Source organism: Fringilla coelebs, assembly GCF_963513975.1.
Source record: "Fringilla coelebs genome assembly, chromosome: 5".
Classification (NCBI taxonomy): Eukaryota; Metazoa; Chordata; class Aves; order Passeriformes; family Fringillidae; genus Fringilla; species Fringilla coelebs.
The window spans coordinates 38,650,146-38,677,837 of record NC_140033.1 but is presented as its reverse complement, the minus strand read 5'-3'; the positions used below and the strand labels follow the sequence as shown (position 1 = coordinate 38,677,837).

Here is a 27,692-nt window from a genome sequence, read left to right as displayed (position 1 = left end):
GCTTAAATGCATTTGCTGCTTATAATTTAAATGAGTTCATAGATGAGTGCTTTTTACTTTCAGGATCAATCCTCTTCAAAAGATGGAGCTGTCCTTGAAAGGTGGATTTGTAAAAAGGCATTTATCTCCAGAAGGCTCTTTTTATTGTTCAGAAGATAATCCTGTACTCTAAATATTTAATTTAGTAGTCAGAGTGTTTTACACACCGTTGGATTGAATTCCTTGATTTTTAGGGAATGTTGAACTTGAAGATGATGGTTGAGTCAGTTCTTGTTGAAATAAAGTAGATACCCGCTGTTGTAATCAACTGACCCAGGACTTGAAGAACTTGCCAGGAATTCAGTCCATACAGTCATGTTACATTTAAACTTGCTACTGTGTTGGAGCAGTTTACTTGTTGTGGGTATGTCACGATGTGACAGCACCAAAACCCGCACAAAAGATTACAGGAGGGAGCAATTTCCACTCAACTGTTTTAAAGTATTTGGAAAGAGAACCACAGAGCTAAGTGAAGACTTGTGAATTTTTGTTTTAAGCTTTAGTGCCTTTTGTTACAAGATACTTAAATGTGCCTGTAATGAGGCAGAAGGAATTGTTTTGGCTGCTTACCCATTTCAGACATTTGGCAGCTGCCTGTTTAGTCCCCATAAAAAGTCCTTTGATTGTCTTCTCTTGACAGTAAATAGCAAGAGAAAAAGGTGTGAAGCTTATACACTGCAAATCTCTGTGCTGTATCTGCTGGTTGAGTACTGTACCAGAAATGTGCACATCACTTCCAGATGTTAATGTGTGGTAGGAGAACTAAGTGTAGTTTGTTTTGAGAACTGAATAAAATTAAAATACACTCAAGGGTATGCTTTTTTCACTTGAGCTTAATTTGAAGGCAGCCTTAATTTCCAAGTCAAACTTTAGTGATTTTATTTTATGCTGCCACAAATTGGTCAGAAAATTTCATTATTTTTGTCTTTGGTTCCTAATTTTGCTCAAAGATCAATTTCCAGCATGGCCTTTGTCAATACAGTCACTGCTTACTATAGTTGTTGGCTGGAAGTTTACTTGTTTTCATCAAATAGTCCTTTCATATGGAAGGGGGAGGGTCAGGGAATCCTCTTTAGAAGGTACTTTATAATGCAGTCAAAAGCTACACCTATGTACCCCTTAACTTCTCACTAGATCATCCAGCAATACACATGGAATAGGATTTGCAGTCTCTATGTGACTATGTTGGTTTTCCTCTGCAGCTTTTAATCCATGAGTCCCATTTCTTCTTTTCCTTGCATCTGACAAAGTTGCTGCTCTCAGTAATAATAAAGCTACAAATTCCAATGAAAGGCCAATAAAAGAAGTGATCCAACTAATATGCAATTGAAGCAAGGCACTGAGAGAAAGGAGCAGAAAATCATTCATGGAAGGGAAAGAGATTTCTGATCTTGGCAATTTTGATTTGATTTCAGTGAACTAGAAGATCACAAATCCATTGGAAGCTGACCTTTATTGGATCTGGTGCATTTGGAACACCTTTGCTCAATATCTTGTCTTTATCTTATAGTGTGTGATATGAGTTGTGACTTTACTGTGTATCTGTTTACATAGCCAGTGAAGTAAGAGTTGGAACTGTGAAGCAGTAAAGGTACATTTGGATAGGGCAGCTCACTTTTTGGGTGTGGATAACTTCAGCAACTGCTACAGGAAGAAGTATATTTCTATCCAGAAAAATCTGTGCATTTTAATCCGTCTATCTTTCTTCAGGCCCCTAATGACTAAGAGAGAATCAATTGACTCTTTCAAAACCATAACCTTTGGCTTTTAAAAGATTTTCCTTTGCATATTTTAGGAGAACTTTTCAAAAGCATGCGATTACTTGTTTGTATGGACTTTTTTTTTCCAAAATATTTGCTTCTCTACATTTTTTTAGATGCATCTTTGGCCTTGTGCCTGAACACTTCTTTACACAGAACTTTGAATTACAGGACATTTTGCCTGAATCATCTCAAAAAGGCAGTACGGATCTCATTGTTGCCCAAATGTAAGAAAAATAAAAGCCAAGTGGACTCTGAGGTTTCCACTTTGCGGGGAAATGGGGGACAGGACATGGAAGGTCAATCAAGCAGCCCTGCTGGCTCTGTAAATGCATAGAAATGTTGATTGGAGGAGGCCTTTGGAAGTCTCAGAGCAGTACTTTGAGCAGCCCTGGATCAGGTCAGCCTTGGCTTTGTCTTACTGAGGCTTGAGAACCTTTAAGGATGGTCTCTCCAACTGTCTCTCTGAGTAACCTGACCCAGTGCTGTGCTGCTGCTCTCTTACTGAAATATTGTTCCTATTCCTCTTACTGAAATATTTTGTACCCTTTGCTTTATCATCTGCTGCTTCTGAGAACAGCCTGGCCCCCATCATCTTTTTAACTAACCTTCTGATAGTTTGAGCTTGCTATTAAATTGCTCCTTGATTACCTCTTTAGCAGGCTGAACAAGTCTTTCTTCATGTGCTCTTCCTCTAAAAACCACCTTTAGTTTCTTTTCCTGCTGTTTGCCTCATTTGCTATTTTCAGAAATTACTCTGATTTTGTACTTTAATCATATTTAAATCAGAGTAAAGGGAGTATAAAGCATTGTTTATTATTTTTGTTGGTTTTCTTAGTCCTTCTTGTAAGTGAGCTGAAGCATATCTGAGAAAAGTGTCTTTTTGTTCATTCTCCTTGCTGGCATTACTGTTCATCAGACACATATCACAGAGACTGCGGGTTGTTTCTTTTTTTATTAAGGAATAAGAAAGAAAGAATTACCTATTTTTCAAGGTAACTTCCTCAGAAGCTGGTAAAAGTTCACATTTTTCTCAGATCCTTTTCTTTCCAGATGTTTCAGGGGCCTAGGGACCTTAATTCAACTGTTCTTTCAAAAAAGGAAATCAATATGAATCCACAAATGATATGTCCAATACATAAGTAGGAAATATTTTTTAGGTTGTTCCTCATTCTTTAAACTGAAGCATTATAATTGCAACCAGAAGTATTTCTAGTAACAAAAAAAACTCAGTGCTTATTTGGATAGATATGTATTCTCATATTTATAGTATTTTAAAGAATTCTGGTATTGCTTGCAAGAGCCATCTAGGAGACTCATAATCTTGGTGAATTATGGAATACACAAACAAATGTACCTGTTTTCCAGTTACAGATAGTTTAAATTTGAATGTGAAAACAGCATGAAATGTTTATTCTGACTAGTAGAAAAATGTAATAACTTTTCAAATCGATCCCAATATCTTAATCATCTGATAGTGCTTGTTTTTATAAAAGCTAAGTTCTGCCTTTGTGCTGATAAAAAAGTACTTACTCCACTACTGTAAGATTATATGTCCTTTTTAAAAGTTTTAAGGTATGTTTAGTAATAGAATGCTTTGCATAGCTTTTTTTTTTTTCAGAATGGTTTTGAAAGCTGACTGATACTACTGGTTGTGAGTAACTTAGTGTTTTCAAGAATTTTTTTCCCTTGTTTTTTTTTCCCTTGGTTTCCATTCAGAAAGCCAAATTCTAATCAAGTGGCTTAGTTGTGGAGCCCAAATCTGAACAAGTCTGAGGAAAGCTCAAAATAATGTTGTCATTTTAATACTGGTTCATATTATGCTTTTATTTGTCTATAAAAGGGTCCAGGGAACAAGAGCTGACTGTTGAGATTCTTAAAAACCTTCTCATTTGACAGTTTTTCAAGGGAATTTTTCAAGGGACATATTCAGGTTGTCTCTGTCTTCCAGTAGTGGATAACTGTGATGTCCATAATCTAAAATTTACAGATGGGATAAAGCTCAATAATAATCATAATGTTAGAGTGGTCATAAAGTCGTTTGATTTTCTTGTCTCCTCAAGTGAGGCTAAATAGCATGTTCTTCCCCCCTCAATGCTTTTTCTTTCTTCATGACTTATATGTAAGATATGTAGTTTAATTTCTTAAGTATTTTGCTATTAAACTAAAGGTCATATGAGAATCCCTGGGAATCGGCTGTTTCCCAAGAATGTGACTCCTGAAAGATGGTTTGCTGTAACATACTGTTTCTGCAGCCATGATGTGCTGCATGTCAGAGTAAATTAGAGCACAGCTTATTCATTCTCCTGCTACATCACAGGAGTTGGGATTTTGAATACCCATTACTCCTTATTCTTCAGAGTTCATTAATAGTTTTGGACCATACGTAAAGTTCTAGGTCACTGGCCCTTTCGCTGTTAGTGTTAATGGAGCCCTTTTTTAGTCTACTGGAATGTGAAGAATGAAGTTTTACTTCCCTTTTTGGGAACTCCTAATTTTTGCCAGTTGTACCATTACTTTAAGTTTCTACATTGCTTTAAGGAATAAAAGAGTATCACTAATTTATTTACTATGAATAATTAGAATTTACAACACAAAGAAATGACATTTAAGCCTTAGCCTTTGAGGAAGCTAATTATCATGTATATGAAGATTCCCTAGAAGATGGGAACTGAATGCTGAGAAGCCTTGTTTTAATGAGACTGGTTTAAATTTCTTTTATGTTACAGCCTGTCTTTATTCTGATGCCCAACTCATTAGCTGAACAGAAAAGTGAGATTTGAGTGAACAACTAAGAAATTATTTTAAGCAAGCATGTCTCAAATCGTATTAAAAAAAATCAGGAGTTGAATTTCAAGTTGAGATGTACAATTTGGGTCTTTAATGTAAAATTGTCTCTTCAAATGTCAGTTCAAAAGTAGCAGCTTCAAATATTGTAGGATTTTGCCAAGTTACACTCCTTAGTAATTTTGAGAAGTACAAACAGGTTTAACTTGGTGTAGAAACTATATTGCAATCAGTATTTTTTGCTTCCCCAAAACACCCTCACATTATCTTATTAAAACGGACTTTGCATGTTGATGGTTGTGGTTTTTCAAGGAAAAAGATCAGGAGGAGTGAGAATGTTCTCTCTTGTGTGTGTGTGTGTGTGTGACTGTATCCAAGTTACTATCCGTAACCCAGGTTTTGTTCTGCGGCAAACTAATTTAAATCCTCCTAGGAATGCACAACATCCTTGCCAAAGGGTTTCACCAAGCAATTGAATGCTGTGTTTCAAAATAGGCATTCTTTACAAATACTTCTATTAAAATTTTTGTCTTTAAGAATAGACTGTAGCAGTGCATGTGCTTTGTGGCAAATAGAGGTAAATGTTTAGTCTGTGCTGTTGAATAATTAAAAGTACAGCATGGGCAGCTTTTCCAGGAGTGTTGCTCACTGGAGGGTGAGCATATGAGGAAAACCACAAATTAAAGCACTCTAGGAGTGTAATAAATAAAACAAACAATTGGATTGATTAAAAAGAAAAACAAAAAATTACAATTCTTGTCTCTTTTTCAAGAGTTTATAAGTAAGTTATGTGTCAAAGCCAGCGGAGTCAGATAAATCCTCAGTGTTTCCAATACTTGGCTCCACATACAGATAGACTTCTCAACTAGTAGTTTTCAGATCTTTCCTCTGGAAGTGTACAGCAGCATCTCTTACTGAGAATTGTGGCCACTGCAGGTTGGGTTGGATGTGTCCTGCTCTCAGTAGAACCTTCATTTATCTGCCAGGGAAGATGTTCAAGGGACCAACTGCTCAAGACTTGGGGTTGTGGTCAGTCATCAGCTGTGATGGTGTTAGCATTGTGTTCTGTGCCTCTTATGTGCCTATCTCACTTAAGGCAGAGTTACTAATAGGGTGTGCTGTTAGGCTATTACAATGGGAAATAAGGGGCTTGTTTCAAACAGTAGGTTTAGATACTTGAAATGAATGTTTTCGGTTCCAAGGTCTGGTAACATGGCCATAGCCAAATGCTACATTTCATTTGGAGGACCCATCTGACTTAAATGTAAAATTCTTTTCCTCAAATAATTATTTAGTCATAATGTGAGTCACATTGTGTCTTTCTGGTTGGATTGGTATTACTATGCTACATTGATTAACACTTGCCATCAGGAGTACATATTGAAGAAATATTTCTGTTTTCTGCCCATTGGAAACAAGTGTAAGTATTTACATTTAGAAGGGCTTTTCTAGGGAGTTGGTTCATCTCCAGTAAGGATAAACATTTGAAAATTATCATGTCCAGATAACTTGCTCTCGAAGGAGTTGTCCGGACTAGTCTCCGGTCTGGTAATACTGATTTCTAAGAAACCTAGGAATATTGGAGAAGTTTTTAGAGAATTTGAGTATAAAATTATGATAATAATTACAAAAGCAATTCTAGGTTCATAAATCTAGATTGGCTGGATTTATGACAGGAGTCAGTTCAAAGTAAATTAGTGGGAGATCTATTTTACTTAGTTCTCTTGATTAATGAAGAGGCAGTGTAATTTATCAGATGTTTTTTTCCTAGTATTTTAATTGAGACCATCACAGAAGTCTGTTGTAGTTATCTTGTAAATAGCTTGTGTTAGCAGGAAGGCAGAGGTTGTAAGAAAGGTAGTAATTTTGATTAAGCTAACAGGGAATGTAGATGTGAACTAGTTTCTTCAGTGGGTGTGATATACTAATAGTAATTGGAGTTAATACTCTGGTGCAGTCAGTTGAATAAGATCAAGAAGGGAAAAGTGTAATTTAGGAACTGATATCCTTTGCTTAAAAAAAAGAGCCTGTAATCGAAGTGACATAAGAGCAGTTGGCCTCATTCAGGGGAAATGCTCCAGAAACATCCCAATGTCCTTTCTTGGCAGGGATCAGTGGGAATGTGTTTGAAAGCAAAGCAGGTGTGGAACAACTTTTTTTATTTCCTTTCTTTTTTTTTTTTTTTTTTTTTTTTTTTGACTGTTACCTTCTCAGATTTGAACTATATTCTGCTCAGGGGAATTCCTGAGGTATACCTGTGTCTTCTGATGAAGAGCCAGCATGCTGCAATCCCATATATGTGAGAGCAGAATTGCCCTGCTGCTTATGCTTGTTTCTCCCAGTTTGCTGTGCAGCTGCAGGTGGTTTCTGTGGGATGTATGCATGAAGGTTGGTGAGGATAAATGTGTTCTTTTGGTGAGGATAAATGTGGTGCAGTTTGTTATCCTTATTTGTTGTTTCTGTTGCCACTGCAACTCTTTTATACCATTGAAAACTCCTAGGATATTAGGCTGCAGGGAGCCCTGAAGAACTGTCCATTTTGTCATCTTGTCCCAACAGCATTCTTACACCTGTGTTATTCCTGATATTCATCTTCCATTGATGTGTACTTTAAAATCTCCAGTGATAAGGATTACATTTCTAGGCAAGCTGCTCTGTGCCCCTTTTTTGGATGTGGCTTTTTGTATGTTGTTGGGGTTTTTTTTCTGTAATGTACTTGTTGTTCTTGCAACGAAGTCTTACTAGGTTGAATGAAATGCATGAGTGAATCAGTCTGCATCCAATTTGCAAGGTATGTTTTTTTTTTCACTATCCCAGTGGTTGTTTACAATGTGAGCTGAGATTTTGGGAGCAAACCTTTCTCACAGCATTTTGTATCAGTAGTGAATGACTGTGAAAGCCTTTGTAGGTGCTTGGTATGAGAATGCATAGATGTACCTGTGTCTTACTTCCCTCTCCACCATTTAGAAACAGTCTTCAAATGCAAACCATAAATGGCAAAGGAGCTAGAGAAGACAGGCAGAGCCTTTCATTATCCTAACTCCATTTAATAAGATAATGCAAGAAAAGTCCTAGATTCCACTTATATTCCAGGCATAAACTACTGCAGCTAAATTATCAATACCTACTTCTTATCTTTACAAGCTATGTCATAGGTACAGTTAAACGAAAGGCATAGAAGTGTGTATGTGTACAAAGCTCTACGTATAAAAAGGAGTTCCCTGTTCAAAAATGTGGAAAATTTTTCTTAAAGCAGAAATAAGAGAATACTAAAATCCTAGCAGTGTAGGGCATAGTGCAGTATGTGTATTATGATCCTTTGTGGTCTTGTTTTTATGGGTATTTTTTCCTAAAATGACTTACATATGTTAGAAGGAGAAAATCACTAATGTGAGGTATGCTATGTATACAAGGTACACATATTTTAATGTATTTTTATATATTGTGCCAAGAGAGGGGTAATTCATTACAAATTTCACATGGAGTTAGGCCAGGTCCTTGTGCTGTCAGTTGTGTTTGTGCACCTGTTGTAATAATAGGGCAAGTGACAGATTTGAAGATTAACATTTTTGGGATTAATTGAGTTCATTTACAGTGGGATCAGTTCCTGTGCAGGTAAATTTGCCAGGACAGAAGGATGGGTAGTGCATGCATCAGGATGAACAGAAGATGAGGCTGGGCTGTTTGACCAAACTGTAGGTATTTCTGACTTCATGCTGTTTGTGTTGGACAAGACAGGTTAAGTCCAGCCTGTTCTTGTATCTCCATTCTGTTCATTTATATTTGTGTTGCAGTTTTCTTTGAGTTGCAATGGCCCTGCTGCATGCGGAGCCAAGAAGAAGAACATGTGAGAAGGAGTGTTAATCCAGTGTTTGACTCTTGATGAGCTTTTTGCCTAACTAATGTTAGAGTCAGGGCTGATGTGGCATGGTGGTGAAACTTCCAGCGGTTGGATGGATGAGTTCTGCAGCTCTGTAGTAGTCGTCCTTTTTCAGCTTAGAGTAATAGCAGCTGTGCAGGTTACAAGGGGAAAACTGTTCTGTAGCACTCACAGCCTGCAGATTCAAGAAGGCACCTGGGCCTTGTGTTGGAGCTCTGAAGTCTGAATTAGTAGTTTGTTTCCCTCTAAATATAGATGGTGTTTAGTATTATCAGGGACACTATTTATATCCCAAAATAGTTAATAATGTTAAATGTTGGTATGTGCTTTTAGATGAATTTCTGTTGAACCCCTATTTCTCTGGTTTGAATTGCTGAGGTTTGAATTTTGTGAGATTTTATTCTTTTCCATGTTCACTTTATCCTTTTCCCCTGCTTTAGATCCTTGCTTTTACCTGACTTGCCTGTGGTGGTCCTGGCACCTGTTTGATCCTGTAGTTAGGTAGACCAAGGTGTACAAAATACTGTTCACTTTTCATAGAGGTGCCTTTCTGCTAGGAAATTACCCTGACATGATTTGCCAGTGTCCGTGGAGGGGATGCAGAGGATTGGTAGGTGCCCTTGTGCAGGGAAAGAGCGAGTTGGAGTATAGCTAAATGGACACTTGCTGATTCTAGCTGTTGTGGAACCTCAGCCCTTGCCCATTATGTTGTTAGATTTCTTGGGAATCTTGGGGGAGGGAGAAGTCTTGTTTTCTTGGCTTGACAAAGCAGTTGCAGGGGGACATGGAAATAAAAAAATAGGAAGCAGAAGTAAAATCAAAGCAATGCAGAGTTATTTCAGTGTTGAAATAAAGTTTGGCTCAGCTTTAGGGTGAAGGTTCAGTTCTGATTGTATCTTGAGTAGTTTCCTTTCTTTAAATTGTCTAGTGCCCTCACACAGTTAGTCGTAGATATGCAAAGAAACTTTGTGTTTCCACATTATTTTAATGTTGTTTGTGAGACATTAGGTTTCCTTGCTCTTCCAGATGTACAGCCAAGAGTCATGTGGCAGGGAAGAGAAAGAGTTTTAAATATTTACTGAACAGAAAACTGTATATATAAAGCCTTCTGCTAATTTTTGTTTCGTTTAGTGCAGGTGCTAAAAGGTTAATAGCTGCCCTCTCACATCTATTGTATCAAGAGATTCTTTTCTAACCTAAAGCAATGTTAATTTCCATTTAAGGAAGAATGTCTGCAGGAGCCAGTGGTATTTACTAACTGCGCCTGTAAAAACATTCCTTTTCACCCTCAGATGCTCACTCAGCCTTCTGTTTTCCAAGCGACGTTATTACAGGCTTTAGCTTGTAGTCTGAGAAATGTTTTAATAACGTGAACAGCAGAATCTTCATTCCTGACTCCTCCTCGGATACTTCTTTACTTGCTTTCCTCTGGTTTGGATTGGACTAAAAGTGTAGCAGTAGCTGGGGGGGATTTATTTTGTGTTTTTGCATGTGTGTGTCCTCCTGTTAACAACATGAAGATCCTACTGGAGCATCAGTTTATATTTGAAAGGGTTTTTTTGTCATTAAGATTCTTTAAATCAAAGGAACAAAAGTCTGATTTTAACTCTCATTTGGCTGTGATAGGTAATTATATGAGACAAATTGAATAGAATCCCATTTCCAGTGTTATCAACTCGTGAATTCCTCTCCTTGTCCTCTTTGGTCAGAGTGACAGGCAGTTGGGCTGGACACAGCAATGGCTCAGGGCTGCTTGCTCCATAGTAACGGAATGAATGCTTCTACCCTGTGGTACCTACAGGCTGCATGTAATTGTTTACCTCTCTTTCACTGAGGAATGGTAAAGCTTGAATTACCTTGTGTTTACCACAGTTTGGTCTACAGAAAATAACACATGAACAGTTACCATGGCAAACATGATGCATCAGTTAATTTTGCATCAATCTTAACCTTAACCTCACCCTTTCATTACACTCAATAGAAAGGGGGGAAGGGGTGTAACCCTTCTGTTCTGTGCCTCAGCAAGGGAGAGCCTTGCCAGTGCCTTGGGTCTGGAGCACAGAGCAAATCCGTGTCACCTTGGAGCAAAATTTCCCAGTAACCAGTAATGGGCAGATTTCTGAGTATTTCAGGAGAGAGGACTTTACCCAATATTCCTTTTTTGAAGTTGAGAAATGCATGGTACAGTTGATGTTATGAATCAAGGTAATAAATGCTTTATAAGATGAAATCTTAATGATTTGCTTGAGCTGTCTGGTCTCAGGCTCTTTGCTTGAGCTGTCATCTCTGTCTAGATAGGGTGACATACAAATAATTGATTGCTGAAGACCTGGCCAAGGTTTACAAACTATATTGTATGCAAGTAACTATAGCTAAAAAAAACCCTAAAACTTTATCAGTCACTCAACAATTAAAATAACAGTAATGGAAAATTGCCATTTTTGTATAAATTCCGTGCTTGTGAACGTAAGCTTTTATTTATCCAGCATTTTCCGTGTTTTATTTATTCATGCTTTGTTCTGGTTTCATTTCCTGTAGAAATAGCATTGCTCTCTTATGGAATGAGTTACAGTAGTGTAAGGTTCCAGTGAGTGGAGTTGTTTTGAACCAACTGTGTGACATGACTCATTCCTCCCATTATGATCCTATACTATGGTTTTTTCACACCTGGATGGATTTGGTTTTGTGTCTTTGCATGTTGCTCTCTGTTCTGAGGTCATCATATTCAAATGCTACTTTTGTACTAAGATACTTGAACTTCTGGTACTGTTTAATGTGCACATGAAATACTCTTTTGTGGCAAAGTCTTGTCTATTAGCATGTTCCCAGCCTGAAGTCCTAGTTTTTCTTACCTACTGGAAGTGGAGTGTGCCCAGCTCTGTCTTAGACCTGATAATCAAAGAATGAAAATTTTTGGATGCCGGGAAAATTAGGCAGCCCACTCTGACAGTGACAGAAAGGCCACAAAAAACAAGTACCTTGCGTAGTTTTGCTTCTCAGACCAATTGAAACAGATATGTCCTTTGCTTGCTGGCTTATTTTTGCTGCTGTAATATCTGTTTACTTGAGTAGCTCCCTCTCACCAGGCACCAGCTACATGTTCTTTCTGTGAGCCTTTCCCACAGCTCTTTCTGTCTCCCACGCTTTCTCCTCCTCACTCCCAAGTCAATACCATAGTTCCCTTAGTTCCTCCCAGAGCTTTTGAATGGGAAGAGTCAAACACCTGCTGAGCTGGCTCAGGGCTGTATGCAGTGCTGACTGCTTAGGTGGAAGGATAACTGCCTGTTTTGTCTAGTCCTTGAATTACTCTGGCAACTAATCTGCATATTTCACTTGTAGCAAACTTCAGTTAGCCCACTCACGCTTGTGCAACTTTCATGCCTTAAAGAATCTATTACTGAGTATTAATTACTGTCTGGAACACAACACGCACGCACCCGCCCGCCAGCACTAGTGACTTCAGAAACACACAGGTACAAAAGAGCTGGGATTTCTGAGCACAGCTTCCATAAGAAGCAAGGATACAAGTGGAGGTAACAAAAGACTCTTAAGCTGTTAACATGTAAGATTGCACTATGAGAACCTGAGCTGGATTTTCATCAAGATCCTTGGACATTGATATATTTATAGAAAAAGTGTTGGCAATGCTTCCAAGGAGGATGACTTCCCTACAAATACAGAGCTAAAGAGTGATTTTGGAAGTCTAGGTTGGGAAACAGCTGTTTCCCAGCAGCTGTTCTGTCCCAAATCACAGAATTGTCACTAGGATTAATTTGTAGGTATAAAGTGTTCTCCCATGAAATAGTTAAAATGTTGAATTGAGCAACAGGTTTAAACTTTTTTTCATCTTATTTGGTTATATCAGTCCTATGGAGGCTTCAGTACCACAGATGTGCTTTTTCTGCCTGCACAGTTTTGATCAGTGCTGTCTATTCCTGATAACAGTGCTGAGTCCATCAAAAGTGCTTGTTTATTGCCGTGGATATCAAATTCAATTTTTTTTTTCATCCAGATAAGTGCCTATCCTATTTGAATTCCTTTTTCAGTACTTCTTTTCCCTTTCTGCCCCACGGCTGAATGTAGAGTCCATCCCTGTCTAGTTAGTACACTTGTATTAGGATTCAAAAGAAGCACCTGGAAGAGCAGAAAATCTGATTGATTTTTTTAATCAGTTTTTCTGTAGTTTGAGCAGAACTCAGTCCTAAATGAGAAGTATAGTGCAACTCTCAAAAAAGTATTCTGCCAAAGTTTTCTTTTTCCCTTTGGGATGGGTTCTGAGTCTGTTGTCCTGGCTTGCCTGTGCTCAGTTGGTTTTCATCAGCCTTTTTGCCTTTGTTTAGTTTGACCAATCCCACACCCACTGTATGTAAACATTGAATGGGATTCAGTGAGTAGAATAAGAAAAATGACAACTAGCCCACTAGGCAGGAGAGCAGAATCCTATGAAGTCGCTGCATTGAAAAAAATAATTAAATGCAACTTGATATTCAGACAGTATAAATGGCTACAAACTGCATGCTTTAGGGGATAGGATAGTTAGAAATACAGTTCCCCTGATTAACCTGTTTGGTTTCCTTTTAGAACATTCTTCCAGTACTGACCTCATCTTTATTTCTCTTCAGAAGCACTATAGATGTACTGGGGGTGAGAACATTCTTCTGAGTTGCATGGTCACATTAAAAGGAATAATTCTGGTTTGAAAATAGCATGCTAATCTTCTCCAAGATTTTTTTCTCTCCCTGTTTCTGTGGCTTTGAAGAGAAGGGTGCTCAGTCTGTATGGTCTTTTGCTACATGCCAATAAATCTTTCTCTCATCTGGAGCATTGCTTCTGTTTGCTAAGTTTTGTCAGAAATACATGGCAGTGAAAGTCAAAGTAATGGTGGTTACAGACATTTTTACTCCATTATCTGTTGCTTGAGTGGCTTTTGTTCAGCCATTGTTTACATGCCCTCTAATACCAACATCTCCTAAAATCTTACCTAATGCAGATCAAGTTTAATAGAAAAAGTAATGTAAGCAAGCATCAAACATCTAAATGATCACTTTTTTTCTATACATCCAGGAAGAGTTCTCTTTTCTGCTCTTCCAGTCTGTGATTGTTGTTTCCTACCATCTGTGGCATGATGCAAACTAATAGATATTTCTTTGTGAACAGTGCACATATTTTTAACAGATCTCTTTCTTCCCCCTGACTGAACCAGGCAAACTTTGTTTTACCGAATTTCTTCTGCTCAACCACTGGTTTGCCATCTTTGTTTCCGATAGGATGCATCATTTCGGAATGTTAACTAGCAGATCAATGAGATTGGTTTGGTGACTGACTCCACTTCTCTGTGTGTGTGATTTTTGGGACCATTTCTGTAACTTTCAGATTCACGTGTTCAACACTATTAGTGATTTCTGTGCAGACAGTGTAGTTTTTATTAACTCTTTACCAGATGTCCACCATGAGCAGAGGAGGGAAAAGACATGTCACTGTCTAAACAGAAGTAAGGAGCAGTGTGCAAAATTGGAATGAGGAGCGGGACGTTTATTTTCACTCTCGGTGCACAGAGATGTGCTATGTAAGGACCCTATACTTGTGAAAGTCAGATCATACCAACAGCATTAGGAGGATTTGGCTGCTTTTTTCTTGCACCCTTTATTTGATGTCGATTCATAATTTCTTTTTAGGAGCATAGGATTGGGATTTCTTCTGGATGAGTCATAATTCTATTCACATAATAATTTCCCTGTGAAAGAGATGTAAGCAGTTAGATGTCATTGCATAGGGATCCTCAGTCATTTTCACTGCTTGATTCTTCTGTTCTTAGGTGTTGATCAGTCAGAAGTGCTCTAAAATGCTAACCATGAGTTCAGTGTTTATTCTGATGTTTGCCAATCCATGATTTTTATTATGTCTCTCTCTTTTCTAGAAAGATTTTAATAATGCGCGATAGCTTGTCTTTTGCAAGACAAGTTTTCTTGTATCCCTGGAATTTTACTCTGTGACTTTCTTATCATGTACTAAGTAGTTAAATTAAGCATAACCACCAATCATTCTTGACAAGCCTTGTGATAAAGGATTTTTTGGCGATTAGTTTAAGTTAAACATTTGACTTTTGAACTCATTCTTGTGGTATGTTTGAAAACACCGGTGACCAAACAGTGTATTTTGATGAATAACAAACTGCAAACATTGCTGCTTTTTGTTATTATAATGAGGGATAATTGACATTCTGGTGTTGATGCAGTTGATGTTTTACATAAAGCTTTAAAAGAATTCAAAATACTTTGTTACTTTGCTCTTAATACAGACAAATATGCTGGGTTTTTTACCCGAAACATTTCTAAGAGGATTTTGAGACTTTAAATTGTATTTGCTCTGGAATATAATTGAATGTACAAAGTAGGTACTTATAAATTCTTGTTATGGGTGAGAAAAGGATAGAGTTAAAAAAATGTAAATGTGACTTATAATCAGGAATGCTGTGTATTTTGTAGAGCAAGATGTGCATTTCACTGATCTATGTGATGCTCGTCTTTTAGGATTGCTTTGTTGGCAGCATGGTCAAGGATGAGCGAATCCTGTGGCTGCAGTCAGCTGTGCTCTGGCCCACCTGCTGGGCACTGACCCATTCTTGTCATAGGGTCTCTTTTGATCTCAGATACCAAAGATTCCTGCCTTTGCTACTCTTCTTCACAATCCATGCTTGTGATTATACTAATGGTTGATATTGGACTGCTCCAGTTACAGATGTAGGCTTTTAGAAGTGCACAAAAATCATATGGATAAGGTGTTGGGGTTTAGTATCCTTTTTTGGGCTCTCTTAGTGTGAGAATTGAAGAATTAAAAAAAATAAAATCTTTAGCTGGGTAATTGATATAACTGCTTGTAGATTTTAGACAGTTCCTAGGAATAACATTATTTGTTTTCACCTCTATAGGAATGGTTTTCAACTTGTAAAGAAAAGCACTTCAGCAACTGAAATGTAATGAAAGGCTTGCAGAATGAAAAAGATGCAATTTTTCCAATTATACTGTCATTTCAATAAAAAGATGTTATTACTGTAAATGTGTTTTACTTAATTACTTTGGGTTCTGTCTGGACAGTGTAATAAAAGTGTGTTATAAATATGGTTAAAACTAGTGTTTCAGAGGGGAAAAGATATTTAATCTTAATCTTAAATCATGGAGGTTTGGGATTTTTGCTTGTTTTGATGGGAGGCGCTGACAAAAGCATTTGATACTATGTAAAGAGATAGGAAAATGGTATTTAGCTGATATCAAAGTTGTGCGTGGTAAAGCAAGGAAGCATTTGGTTCTCAGTGTTGCAGTAAGAAGAGTGACATCATGTGTAAGATATATGCAAGATAGTTGTCTTTTATTTGCAGTTAGTTTTCCAGGTTTTTCTGAATGGTCAGCCAAGGGAAAGATAATGTTGAACTCCAGAATGTATGTTGCAGTAGTCATTTGCTTGGATAAGTTTTTTTCAGAGTTAAAAGTAATTCTTGCATCTTGTCCTGTATTTCTACTGTTGAAGCTTTCAGAAAATATTTACAGTTAATAGGAACCTTTGCAGTTTTACAGTGCCTTGAGGTGAAGTTGTGATAGTGCACTCTGAACTTTTTCTCAGCATGGGAAATATCCTTATGGTAAAATTGATTTTTTAAAATTGCCTCTTTAAATTGTTTGTAGTTGTTTCAGGGAAATGAGAAGATGCCTCGAGTTGTTTCCTTTCCAACAGTACTACCATGGTTAAGCTAGGAAATCCCATCTAGATAACTGATGGTGCTTGTGATGCAGAGTTTCTGTTCATTGCCCAATATGAAGCTGAACAACGAGGTTTTACTGAGAGTACATATCTGCTTGCACATCTTGCTGTACTGGTTAAATATGGTATTATCTCAAGTGCTCATCATTTTCAAAAAGCTGATGTAGCGCAACCATTCCTGGAGTTCTGCGAAATAAGTAGTTTGAATGGGCTTGTATCTGGTCCAAGCAAAATCAATTGAGCTAATTAGAACTGCTGAAAGGAACCTGACTGACCTTTCATGAAATGAGCTGGGAAGCCCTCAGTTATGTGCTGTAAGGCAGAAGCAGGTTGGTGCAGGAAGGGGGTTGGGAACCAGGACATTTTGACTCAGAAATCACACTGAGTGGCGAGAGCAGCTTGTGCATACTCATAAACTGATCTGCATGGGAGAGGAATATTCCTTCTTTCCAGGGAAAAGACAGCCCTTCCCCAACTTTTGCTTGTTCTTAGCAATGCACAAATATTTATGGGAGGCAAACCAGTGATTCATTAGAAATGTTCTTTGTACAGTGTCTCTTTAAACTGGAGGTGGTGGTATGCTGGAATGTGGAGATATCTTTGTGGCAGTGTCTTTCCTCAGCCTGATTCTTTTGAAAGCATCTTACTCTGCTTGTATTTTCCATACTAGAGGTTTACAAAAAAATGTTTATACTACAGCTTCAAACATGTACTGAAATCCTAGAAAACCTAAAAAATTTCTGTGGATTCCTTGTATTAAGATCAGATGTGGGAATGTCACACTGAATATCTGCTATACAAAACTCAGATGATTTTAATGGAAAATAAGAATCTGAAATGGTATATGCCTAGTGGCAAAATAAAAAAACAGAGGAAAGGGAATGGACAGAGAGAATTATATAAATGGGTTGGAATTACACCTCAGTGGTCACAAGTCCATTTCTCTGCTGTGCTGACAGAGAAAGTAATTGCTGTACTTATGTCTTTTTTAGAGATGTGAAACTAGTTTTTACAGCAAAGTGCAGTATTTGAGGGATCCTGCAATGTGAACAACATAGTAATCCAGCTAATTGAAATGTCTTGTGGACTGAGGCAGTTTCAATGGCACAGCAGTTTGAAAAAACCTAGTTTTTAAAAGTGTCTAGCAATACTTGAAACATTTTTAATGTTTTCAATAATAATGTATCAACAGTCACCCACAAAGCACAATGTGGTTTTATTGATTTTTATTAGTCCAAAAATTTGCTAAGAACATAAATGGCAGTAATGCTAGTAATCAATAACTGAAGATGAAGTGCATAAGCAGAATATTTTCCATAAGAGAGCTTATTTCATCATGAGTCAAAACAAGTGGATTTCCTTTTTAAGGCTAATGGCTATTGGAAGCAAAACTTAATAACTTCCTAAAAGGCAGTAAAAGGTTCAAATTATGTAGCGTGTTGGTTTGTGCTCAGCCTGCATTTTGTAAGCATTGTGTGAATTGGTGTGTCTGCATGTTTGGAAGGGGAACACAGCCTTTGTGTTTGGGAAACCACAGTTTGTGACAGTGACTAAGAATCTGCTTTAGGGCAGGAAGGCCTTGGCAGCCCTGGCCAAATGTGCTGTGTCAGCCATGGATGGTCACTGTCAACCTGTGCTTGTGACTCCTTCGCCTCATCTCTTACAAGTCATAAAAAAACCTGCTGCTTATGTGGTTCTAACCACTTCAACTTGTGCTGGCCTCAGCTGGTGGGACACTTGCTGCTGTGAAGGGAACTGGAGTGGGGAACAAGCCCCCATAGCCTTTAAAACAGAATTTTATTTACATAAACTGTTTAACTGACTGTTCCATGCTTGGAAAGAAGGCCTTTAACCTTGGAAGTATGGATTATTTGGGGTGGCTGAATACCTTTCAGTACAAAGCAGACTTTGGTGATCTTGGACCTTCCTGAGAAGAAAGGAAAAGGTGGGAATGGACATTGCTGACAAATCCCAACTAATTTTTTTTTTTTAAATTATGTGGCTAGAACTTTCATACCAGATTTTGTTCCTGTTTAAAATTGCTAAAAGAATAGTTAGTAGCAGGTGATCTTATATTAAAAGAGAGAAGAACATTCTTCATTACAAATGCAATTGTATTCAGAGAAAAATATTTCTATTGGGCACTCATTGTCTTTGGAAATCTTCTGAAAAGCATGTATCTGAAGGAGAGAATTTGTGGAGAAAGCTACACTTATCTACTTAGTCACTACTAAGACCCTTTTTCTACAAGACTGATGTTTGAGCTCAGTTTTTCTCCTTAAAGAATGTTTTCCCTTGAAAAATGCAAGGTTGTTTCAATTCTCTGTCATGTCTTGGAGACTGGAAGACCAATCTGAAAATGTTTCTGTTTTTCTTAACACAGTATCATTCTTCATCTGACGCTGGTTAAAATTTACATGATAACTTCTGTGTGCCTCCTAGTTCTTTCTGAACAAGGCTGGCTTTGTAAGAGGCAGAGATGACTCCGTTTCTTGTTGCAGTAGGGCCTTATTATTTCTTATTGTGTCACTTCATAATGAAGTAATATGATAGTGGGATAAATTAGGACATAAGTTTATGTCATCAAAATTTTTTAGTTTTACAGTTTATAAAAGGTAAAGGGTGTTGATTTAAAGAGCTTTCCTAGAATGAACCACGGCAGTGTTTTTTAAATGCTTTGTTACAAATGGACCCTAAAGAACTGCATTAAATATTTGTCAGTATTTTATTAGGAAAGACTCATTGAAAGTGTTCTTGAATGTGTAATGATTTAGCCATGGTAACTCTCTAAGTGTGCCTTTCTTAGTGATAGGAGCAGGGCTGCATGAGTTACATTGAAAGGTTGGTTAGAAGTAGACCAGTGAAATTGCATTAGTGTTGCTGTCATGAGCACTGCTGTGGAGAGTTTAAATGGCTTTTATTCAGGTTCACTTGTGGAAACAAATCCCTTTCTGGTTTGCCAGTTTTCTAGCACGTGTATCCCCATAGTGTTTGCTTTGGAGGAGCTGGAGTTGGTTTTTGATATACTAGTGCTATTTCCAGCTAGCAAATAACACTGGTTTTATTTTTAAAGATACTGTATTCCAGCAGTCTCATTATATACTTTTGAGTAGTTTTCTGTCCTTTGTGTAAGGTGATGACAGAGATTGTCAGTACCTGAGCCTCAGAATACTGACTTTGTTTTTACTGCATTAGAAATGTCGACTGAAATAATTTGACATTCATCTTTGTTCTCTGCCAGTCCTGTTCTCTGCCAGTACCTTTCTCAAGGTACTGTACATCAATCTAGAAGCTTTTTGATGTCTTAAACTGGTTATTTCCCTGTGTTTCTGTAACAAGGTTTCAGCTTGTGATGTCATGGTCAGACATTTTTTTTTTAGCTTTGTCTGCTCTAAGTTGGTCTTCTAACATAGCTGACTTAGCCCAAAGCTGGTTGAGTCCTCACATTTCTATCCTGGCCTAAATGTGGCTTTGAGCTAGAACAGAGGCAGTAATACTGATTATTTATATTTTTATTTACTTGCCTACTTACTTTTACTGCCTCTGGCTTCACAGCAGTCTGTGCTTTAGAAACTTAATCCTCTCAAAGCAAGTATTTCAGCAAATCTAGTGTGAACGTTTGTGTTGAAGAGTCAAAACGTTATGTATAAGTGCAAAACTGTGAGTAATTAATGATTGTCCAAGTCATTAAAAAATTACTGATTTTCAATGGTAAATTTTCAAAGAAAAAATGAAAACCAAGAGGGCCAAAATTAAATGGGTCATTGAGACTGACACTTAAACCTCAGCAGGTGCCACTAGGTCAAAAAAGATCAGTTGTTGAGTGAAGAGTTAATTAACTTTTTTTTTTTCTTTTCTGGATTTCCTGAACATCTCTCGTGTAAAGGTAATACAGTTGTATATGGCAAACAGGGTTGTAGAATCGTTCCAATGGAAGGAACTTCAGGTATAGCCCAAGCTCCTGCTCACAGCAGGATTAGCACTGAACTTGCACGGTGTTGTCTAAACCTTTGTCAAAATGGATTGTTTTTGATTATTTCTTACTTTTGTCAGGAAGAAAAGCATTTAAACATTTAGTTAGACTTTCCTGAAATATGAAATTAATGTTTGAAGATATTCACTGATGCATGAATTTTGTGAAGTATGGGAAGCATGTGAAGCAGCATACAAAGACTATAACTAATAAGCAGATATTTTTCGTTTTAGAGCCTTGATGAGTATGAAGATGATGAAGCAGGCCAGAAGGAACGAAAGAAAGAAGATGCTATTACTCAGCAGAATACGGTACAAAATGAGAGTTCCAGTGCAGATACCTCTTGCTCATACTTACTTCAGGTGAGATCTTAACATTGTTCACTTTGGCATTTTACCCAGATTTAAAACTCGTACTGCTTTCTTCTTTGTATTTCTAAACAGTGGATTTTACCCTACATGAAAAAAAGCTAAAATTCAGGAGTTGACACATTGCTGAAAACAGAGTATGAAGTTCCATTCCACAAACTTAATACTACTGAGATGAGGATTCTGACAACAGAATCTTCTGTTTCTGTAGAGGTCTTGACTTACTATTGAGTAAGTTACTGGGGAAGAGAAACTGGGAGATTCAAGTGAAAAATACTGACAGGCTTAGAATATTCAGTTAATTGGAGGTAGACTCCTGAATCAGGACACGTTTTCCTAATTTATTTTGTTAATTGACTTCTTATTACTGATTCTGGGATTGAAACCAACACACAGACTCCTAGGGTAAACAGCCCTTGCCTCTGTGAAACCTTTTCTCCCTTTTTATTGCTTTCCAATCCCCTGACCACACTCATTCCTGCAGTCCCCTCCCCCTGACACCAAAACATTGCCAGTTATGCCTAGTACACCCCTCCTTCATACTATGACACCTGTGGCTGTCTCTTTCCTGAGTGCCCTAAGTCTCTTTAGCCAGCCTTGTTTCTCCTTCTGTTACCTAACAGCATGTACAAACCCAGCTGTACAAACTGAGGCCATCCAGCTCTGCCTATCGAGGGCAACAGCACATGCACAGGGAGAAAAACATGCAAACAAACCAGGCACATGGTGCTCATGGGTAGTTTTATAGCCATCCATAACTAGAGGTGGCATGGCTGGTTTGGTGGATCTGGATGCACTTTCCTTCTAAAATTTTGCCTAGTCTTTCATCTGCTCATGGATGCCTTTAACATTAAGAGCCTGGGGCAGAAAAGTCTACACCTTAATTACCTGCAATGTCAATGTGTCCTTTTGTTAAAGTTGAATCTGTTATTGTCCGTGTTTCCATGTGATTTCAGCAAGGTGTCCCACTGGAGGACATGGGGAACAACTGCTTCCTTTTTATGTGGCTGAGGGAGGATGCAGAGAGCGGATGGCTCCTCTCAGCTGCCCGTTCCCTAGGCTGAATAAATTCCATTTTACTTGAATTTTCCTCACGCAGGAGTTACTCAGTAACATTCTCTACTTTCCAGTTTGACTCTGTTTTGTTTGGTACCCAAAAACAGGACCAATGAAACATTTAGTATAACATGCAGTCATGGAGTGGTTTAGTGGTGGGATTTGTTTTGTTCTGTTTCTTTCCTAATAATTCCTGATGCCTATTTGTCTCCTGAGCACTGAATTTACTGTTCATGTTGTGAATGCCTAATCTAACTTAACAGCTTTCAAGTTATCTGTGAGGGAGAATAACAAGCTCAGAGGTCAATGCCTGTGTAAATTTAGAAACATGTTCACCTTTTGTTTCACTTACGTACACTATACTTATGTACATTAAATTTAATCTCCTGTTCCACCTCCCAGTCACTCCCAATAAAGGAGTTGTGCATGTTTTAACAGTTGATCTGTATCTTTTCTGTTCTGAGTAGCATCTGTGGACATCTGCTCCGTAAACACATTGAAAAGCTCAGGTTCCTGCACTGGTTCCTGTGACACTATTCTGGTTGTCCCATCCACTGTGAAAGCTGACCATTGGCTCCACCATTATTTCCTGCCTTTTCACCAGTGGTTTATTCACAGGACATTTTCTTTTATTCTAACACATTACTTTCTTGAGTAGGCTTTGGGGAGTGCCTTTGAAATGCAGTATACTGTCAATCAAATTTCTGTCCTGGACATGTTTTTATAACTTAAAAAAGCTGTATTAGATTTGCAAAGTGCATCTATTCTACAAATGCCCTGGTGACTCTTCCACATGGTATCATATTTACTTATTCCTTAATTGTTCTAGACGTACTAGCAACATTTTACCCTGTATAAATATCAAGTTTACTCCTCTATAGTTCTGTGTTTGTTTAAGAATCTTCTTGGGGATGATGTTTATGTTACCCTGTGGTACTAGGGCAGTTTTAAATCAGAAGTTCCATTTGATCTTGAATAGTTCAGGTATTATGTTTTTCAGTAACATCAATAGTTTATTCAAAGCTCAAGGAGTAAATAGCTGCCTCATTCTGGTAGGTAACATTTTAAAATTTCTTTTATTATTTTTTTTTCACATTCTAACAGTGCTTCTGCTGTAAATATACTGTTCTCCAGAGGGAGTGCTCTGATATGACACTCTAACCATTCTTTTTCATGGTGAACATCTACAGAAATATTTCTTCAAAGCAAGTGTCTCCTCTGAGTATGCCTCCTATAAATGGATCTGTTGTCTTTTCAGATTCGTTAGGAGCCATCATGCTGAAAAGTTTTTATACTTTTTTCCAAGTTGTTTGTAAGACTGTTTCTTACAGTGTTCACTCTGTTTTCACTTCTTCAGCAGGTATTGCAGAAGTTTTAATTTTTAGTTTGTCCTAGTGGTATTATATAATGATTGGCTGTATTCCTGTGCCCTCTTTTTTCCATCCATATTTTCTATTTTTCTTGACCAGCAACCTAAGTTTTTATTTACCAAACTGTCTGTATTAATTGTATCCCACATTTCCAAGCTTCTCACCTCTATTCCAACAGGCACTACTTCTTTATTGACAGAGCACAGCAGGAGTGTCGTGTCACCAGCAAAACAGAAGCAAGTCCCAGGTCTTGGATCTGGCAAAAGCCGAGGGTGGCACATGTACAGAACAGATGGAACCTTAGAAAGTTGTAGCTCTTAAGGCTTAATCAGTTTACTACTGGCTCTGTCAATTCACTTTTTATTAGAAGACTTAGAACTTGCCTGTTTTGAACAGAATTTGACAGCAGTATTATTTCAGCTTTGATGACTTAATTTCCTTTTGATTCTACTCTGTCCAAGACTAATATTCTTTTTAAAAGTAGAGCTTATGTTGTCAATATAAGAACTAATTTAAGTTGCCATTCACCAATCTATATTTTACTTCCATGTACTAAGCAGAATAAATACATTTGTGTAGTTACAGCTATTTCCCCCCATTTGTCCATTCTTATTATCATTTAGTGAAATTTGTAAATACATAATTATTGTGAAAATGATAAATAAAATGGCATTGACTTCATATTTGATGAGGAAATATGTTACTGAATAAGGTTTTCTTTCCAGTCCTTAATCTGATTTTTCAGTTCCTTTTTAATATTGTCAGAGGTTATGGTTCTCATTTTCTTAGGCAATATGTTCATTTTTTGAAAACTCTGTCTGAATTGAAAGTTCTTCATCTAAACACAGACACCCCAAGTTTGTTAAGAATAGATCTAAAAATACAGCAGATTTGAGTATTTTCCCTGAAGCAGAGCTATTCGACTGAAATAATCTTCTGAATTATTTTATATTGGCAGTGTAGAAGTTAGTAGGTCTGGCAATGTTACAAACACTGAAAAACTGTTGCAATCAAAGAATTTATTGTTTAACTTTAGAAAAAGATAGTGTGGAACCACTATCTTTTTCTAAAGCCACACCTCACCACAACATTAAATCCTCTCCCAGACACAAGTGTTTTATCTGACTTTCTTGCTTGATTATCCTCCTGTTCTTAATAGGACTAAAATCCTATTCAGTTGTTCTGATCTTGTGAGTTATGGTACTGTGGGCTACTCCAGTGATGTGTATGGGGATGCACACTGAGGGTGATAAGTCATATATTAATAAGCCTAGAACTCTTTAGAAATCATTACAGCTAAAATCTGTAATGCTAAGAACAAGCATAGTTCAAACTACTACTTTAAAAGTTAAAGTTTCTACTTTGACTAGAAATCTTCACTGTCTGGTAATTATAGAAATCTAGCTCTTGTTTAGCAGAGATGGCAAAATTGAAAATAGTGCAAAACTGTTTGATAGCAATGTCTTTCTTGTAGGTGGATAGAAAAATAGTAGGTGGATAATTCAAAGTAGTGAACATGTCTTAAATGAAAATGGTGTTAGTATTTTTGTGCTATACAGAAAGCCTACATCAAAAAAACCTACAAGATTTGGCTGGAAAAAACAATTTGTTTAATGAAGATTTATTTTAAAGTCTTTTGGAAAACTTTGGGTTTCAGAATGTGTAAAAGATGTTACTATTAGCTAATACTCAAAAAACCCCTGCCAGAAAACACCATATGCAAGGCCTTTATATCAAAGCATTCAGGTTTGCTGATACCATGGTCATGTGCCTCTTGGAATTCAGTTGTTTATGCATCTGGCCTCCTAAAATATGTCCCAAATATGTGCCCTTCTTCATGTAATCCTGTGGCAGCAGGGTTAACATAACCCGTGTGTCATTACAAAAGTGATATTTGAGCATGGTGGTAGGTTGTGACGTATATGTAGCCTTATGGTATTCTTAGAAAATTGGAGAGCTAGTATGATGTATATGTCACCTTATAGTCTTCTTGGAAAATTGGAGAGCCAATAGGGAAGGCTGAGAAGATTAAGTCAAAGCTAATATAAAGCCTTGCAGTGAAAGACACATGTATGTATGGGTCCTCCATCCATTAAACCTTCAAATTACAACTGGCTGGTTTTTGGTAGTTATGCTATAATAATACAGAGGTATCCTTCTCAATACCTTAGAAATGGTTTGAAAGCCTCTGTTTTATGTTATCTTTGGTTTCTTTCTGCTTACATTTTATTTCAAATGTTGTAGTGTCTGTGAATGCTAGATGTGCTGAGCAGTGAATGAATACACTGCAAATAACTGTGAATAATTGACATTTAAGATATGGGAGTCGAGTAGATACGTATTGACAAAAGCATCAAGAGACAAAAAGGCATTTGAGAACTTCAGAATTACTTTTGTCATTGGCATGAGGATGGGGGTTAATGAGTTCTAGATGTGTGTTTTTCTCCTCACTGAGGACAAAATAGGTCTTGCTGGATGAGCTGAATCCTTTCTTCTCCCTGGAAAACTTGACCCAAACATGTCAGGATGTTTTTTGCTACTAACATAACGTGGAAAGAGGACTCAATTATAGTGAGAGATACTGATTTTTGTGCCTCTGGGTCTGGAAGGAGAAACTTCTGAGTCACTTAGATACTGAACTTCAGCCTTTGTGAGACTAATACTCTGAATCCTTCAACTGAAAGGTAATTATTTATAAATACTGGAATGATTTAGAATATCTTACTGTAGAAATGGAATGCTGGTCTTTATTGTTGTCACAAAAAATTTGTCTGGTGTATTTCTTAATTCCATGCTAAGAAATTCAAGATCATAACTATCACAGTTACCATTATCTTTTGCATCTGTCTGATTGCCAGACTCTGCAGTTTTCTGCTAGAAACCTGTCTTGGTATTTGTAGTGCTGGTATGAAGCTGGGAGTGGAGTTTTGCATCTCAAGCATTATAAAGTCTGGGATCCCAGTATAAGATGACTCACTCTTTTCTTTAAGCCATGAGAAATGTTTTGCTGTAGCTGATTTTATATTATGTATTGCTGCAAGGCCCAGGGCCTCATTCAAGACCTTGCACTTCAGTTGGAAATAGCAATAATTTTGTTCCAACAATTAATTTGCTTTGTGTGTGCAATTGTAATGTACATTTCTTATTCTCCCTGTATTGGTCTTAGCATGTACATGAACAAGAAATTAAGATGTTGAATCTTACAAAATTACTTTACACAAGATGCAGCTTTGTGAGAGACATTTGAGACAGTTTAACATCCGCTCTGAATTGGAGTCACAAACACAGAATGGATTTGCTAGACAAAAAAATGTTACTTCATTTGTAGCACTTAACCTTGTTAGACTGTATGTTGTATTATATTCTTGCAGTAAGTACAAATTATGTGCATTAGCAGACAGACTAAAGCTTGATCCTAGTACTGAATTCCTGTGGAGCTCTTAATCCAAGACAACTGAAGGCAAAGCTGCCCTAGTTTTCAGCTCAGAGCACTGACTTGGTGCAGTAGTATTGCCATGCCTTGTGTTGCTCTCACTCCTCTCTGTAGCAGCAATGCAGGTTTTTGTTCTCTGCAAGAGGTTAACTTTTGATGGATGCTTAGATAATCATTCAATTTAGTGTAGTACCCAGTACCTTTGACAGAATCCTTGTTGATTGGAGGTGAGGGTAGGATGAAATGTGTCTACATAATTAGCATTAATGGTTCAACTGAGAAATTGTGTCGCAGTAGGTTGGGTTCATTGTAGTGACTTCAGTATGAGTAGGTTAGGTGGCTGGTGAAGCAATGTAAACTTGATTTATTAACATGACCCTTTAGTTATGCCTTGTGCATTTAGTTGTAAGTCATTCAAAAGCCTTTGAAAACTGTAGGAAAACCACATCTGATCTTTTTTTAACCTTTTGTTCTAAAAAAGTTTAACATTTCACCAAAACATTGCAAGCACTTTCTAAAAGGAACGTGGTCCAGAGTTGTTTCTGCAGAAGTGTAGTTCTGTTTGCTTAAACACTATTCTTTCCTTTAAATGTGGCCTAACACATTGAAATTTTTGGAAGCAAGGATATATATCAGTGTTTAATGTTTAAATGTTTAATAGACATACATTATAAGTTTTGCTGAAAGCAATAAATAAAGGTAAGAAATAAAATTCCTTCTTAGCCTTGTGGCAGACTGTGAGAAATGCAGGGATCTGAATTGGTTACATGCATCTCCTGTCAGAAGGACAGCTGAAAACCTGTTTGACACAAGCAGAGTTTTCTCCAGAGTTTTGTACTTGAATCTTGTGCTGAGAATATACTGCCAAATAAGTCAGTCAACTCAAGTTACACTTCTTGCCTATTTTACCTTTTCTGGCTTTTCATTTAGCAATGTAATGTCATACAGCATCATTTTACAATTACTCTCATTATCTAAAGTATGTGGTAGTAATACTCATGCCTCTTCATACATGACCATGGCTTTTCAAAGGTGTCTGGCATCTAGGTTTCATGTAGTTCTTGCAAAGAAGAACTGTATGCATGCATTCAAGAGTAGTAATTCATCTTTTCTAAATATTTTGCTGTGATGTTGCTTGATGTTAATTTCCATCCATAGAGAAATTGTGGTTGTGCTACACTAGGCATGCCTAAATGTATTAAACATGGGGTTTTTTCAGCACATGGGTTTTTTTTTAAATGTTTGGCCAGCGATTATTTTGCATAATAACA

The 27,692-nt window shown here is 37.3% G+C and overlaps 1 protein-coding gene across 1 annotated transcript in view; it reads left to right on the top strand.

Moving 5' to 3' along the window:
- Nucleotides 1–27,692, top strand: part of PAWR (pro-apoptotic WT1 regulator) — a 69,513-nt gene that overhangs the window by 16,120 nt on the left and 25,701 nt on the right. Inside the window, exon 2 of the mRNA XM_084206032.1 lies at nucleotides 20,428–20,556. Within this exon, the coding sequence (XP_084062158.1) occupies nucleotides 20,428–20,556 (129 nt within the window). The remainder of the gene's footprint in view (nucleotides 1–20,427; nucleotides 20,557–27,692) is intronic.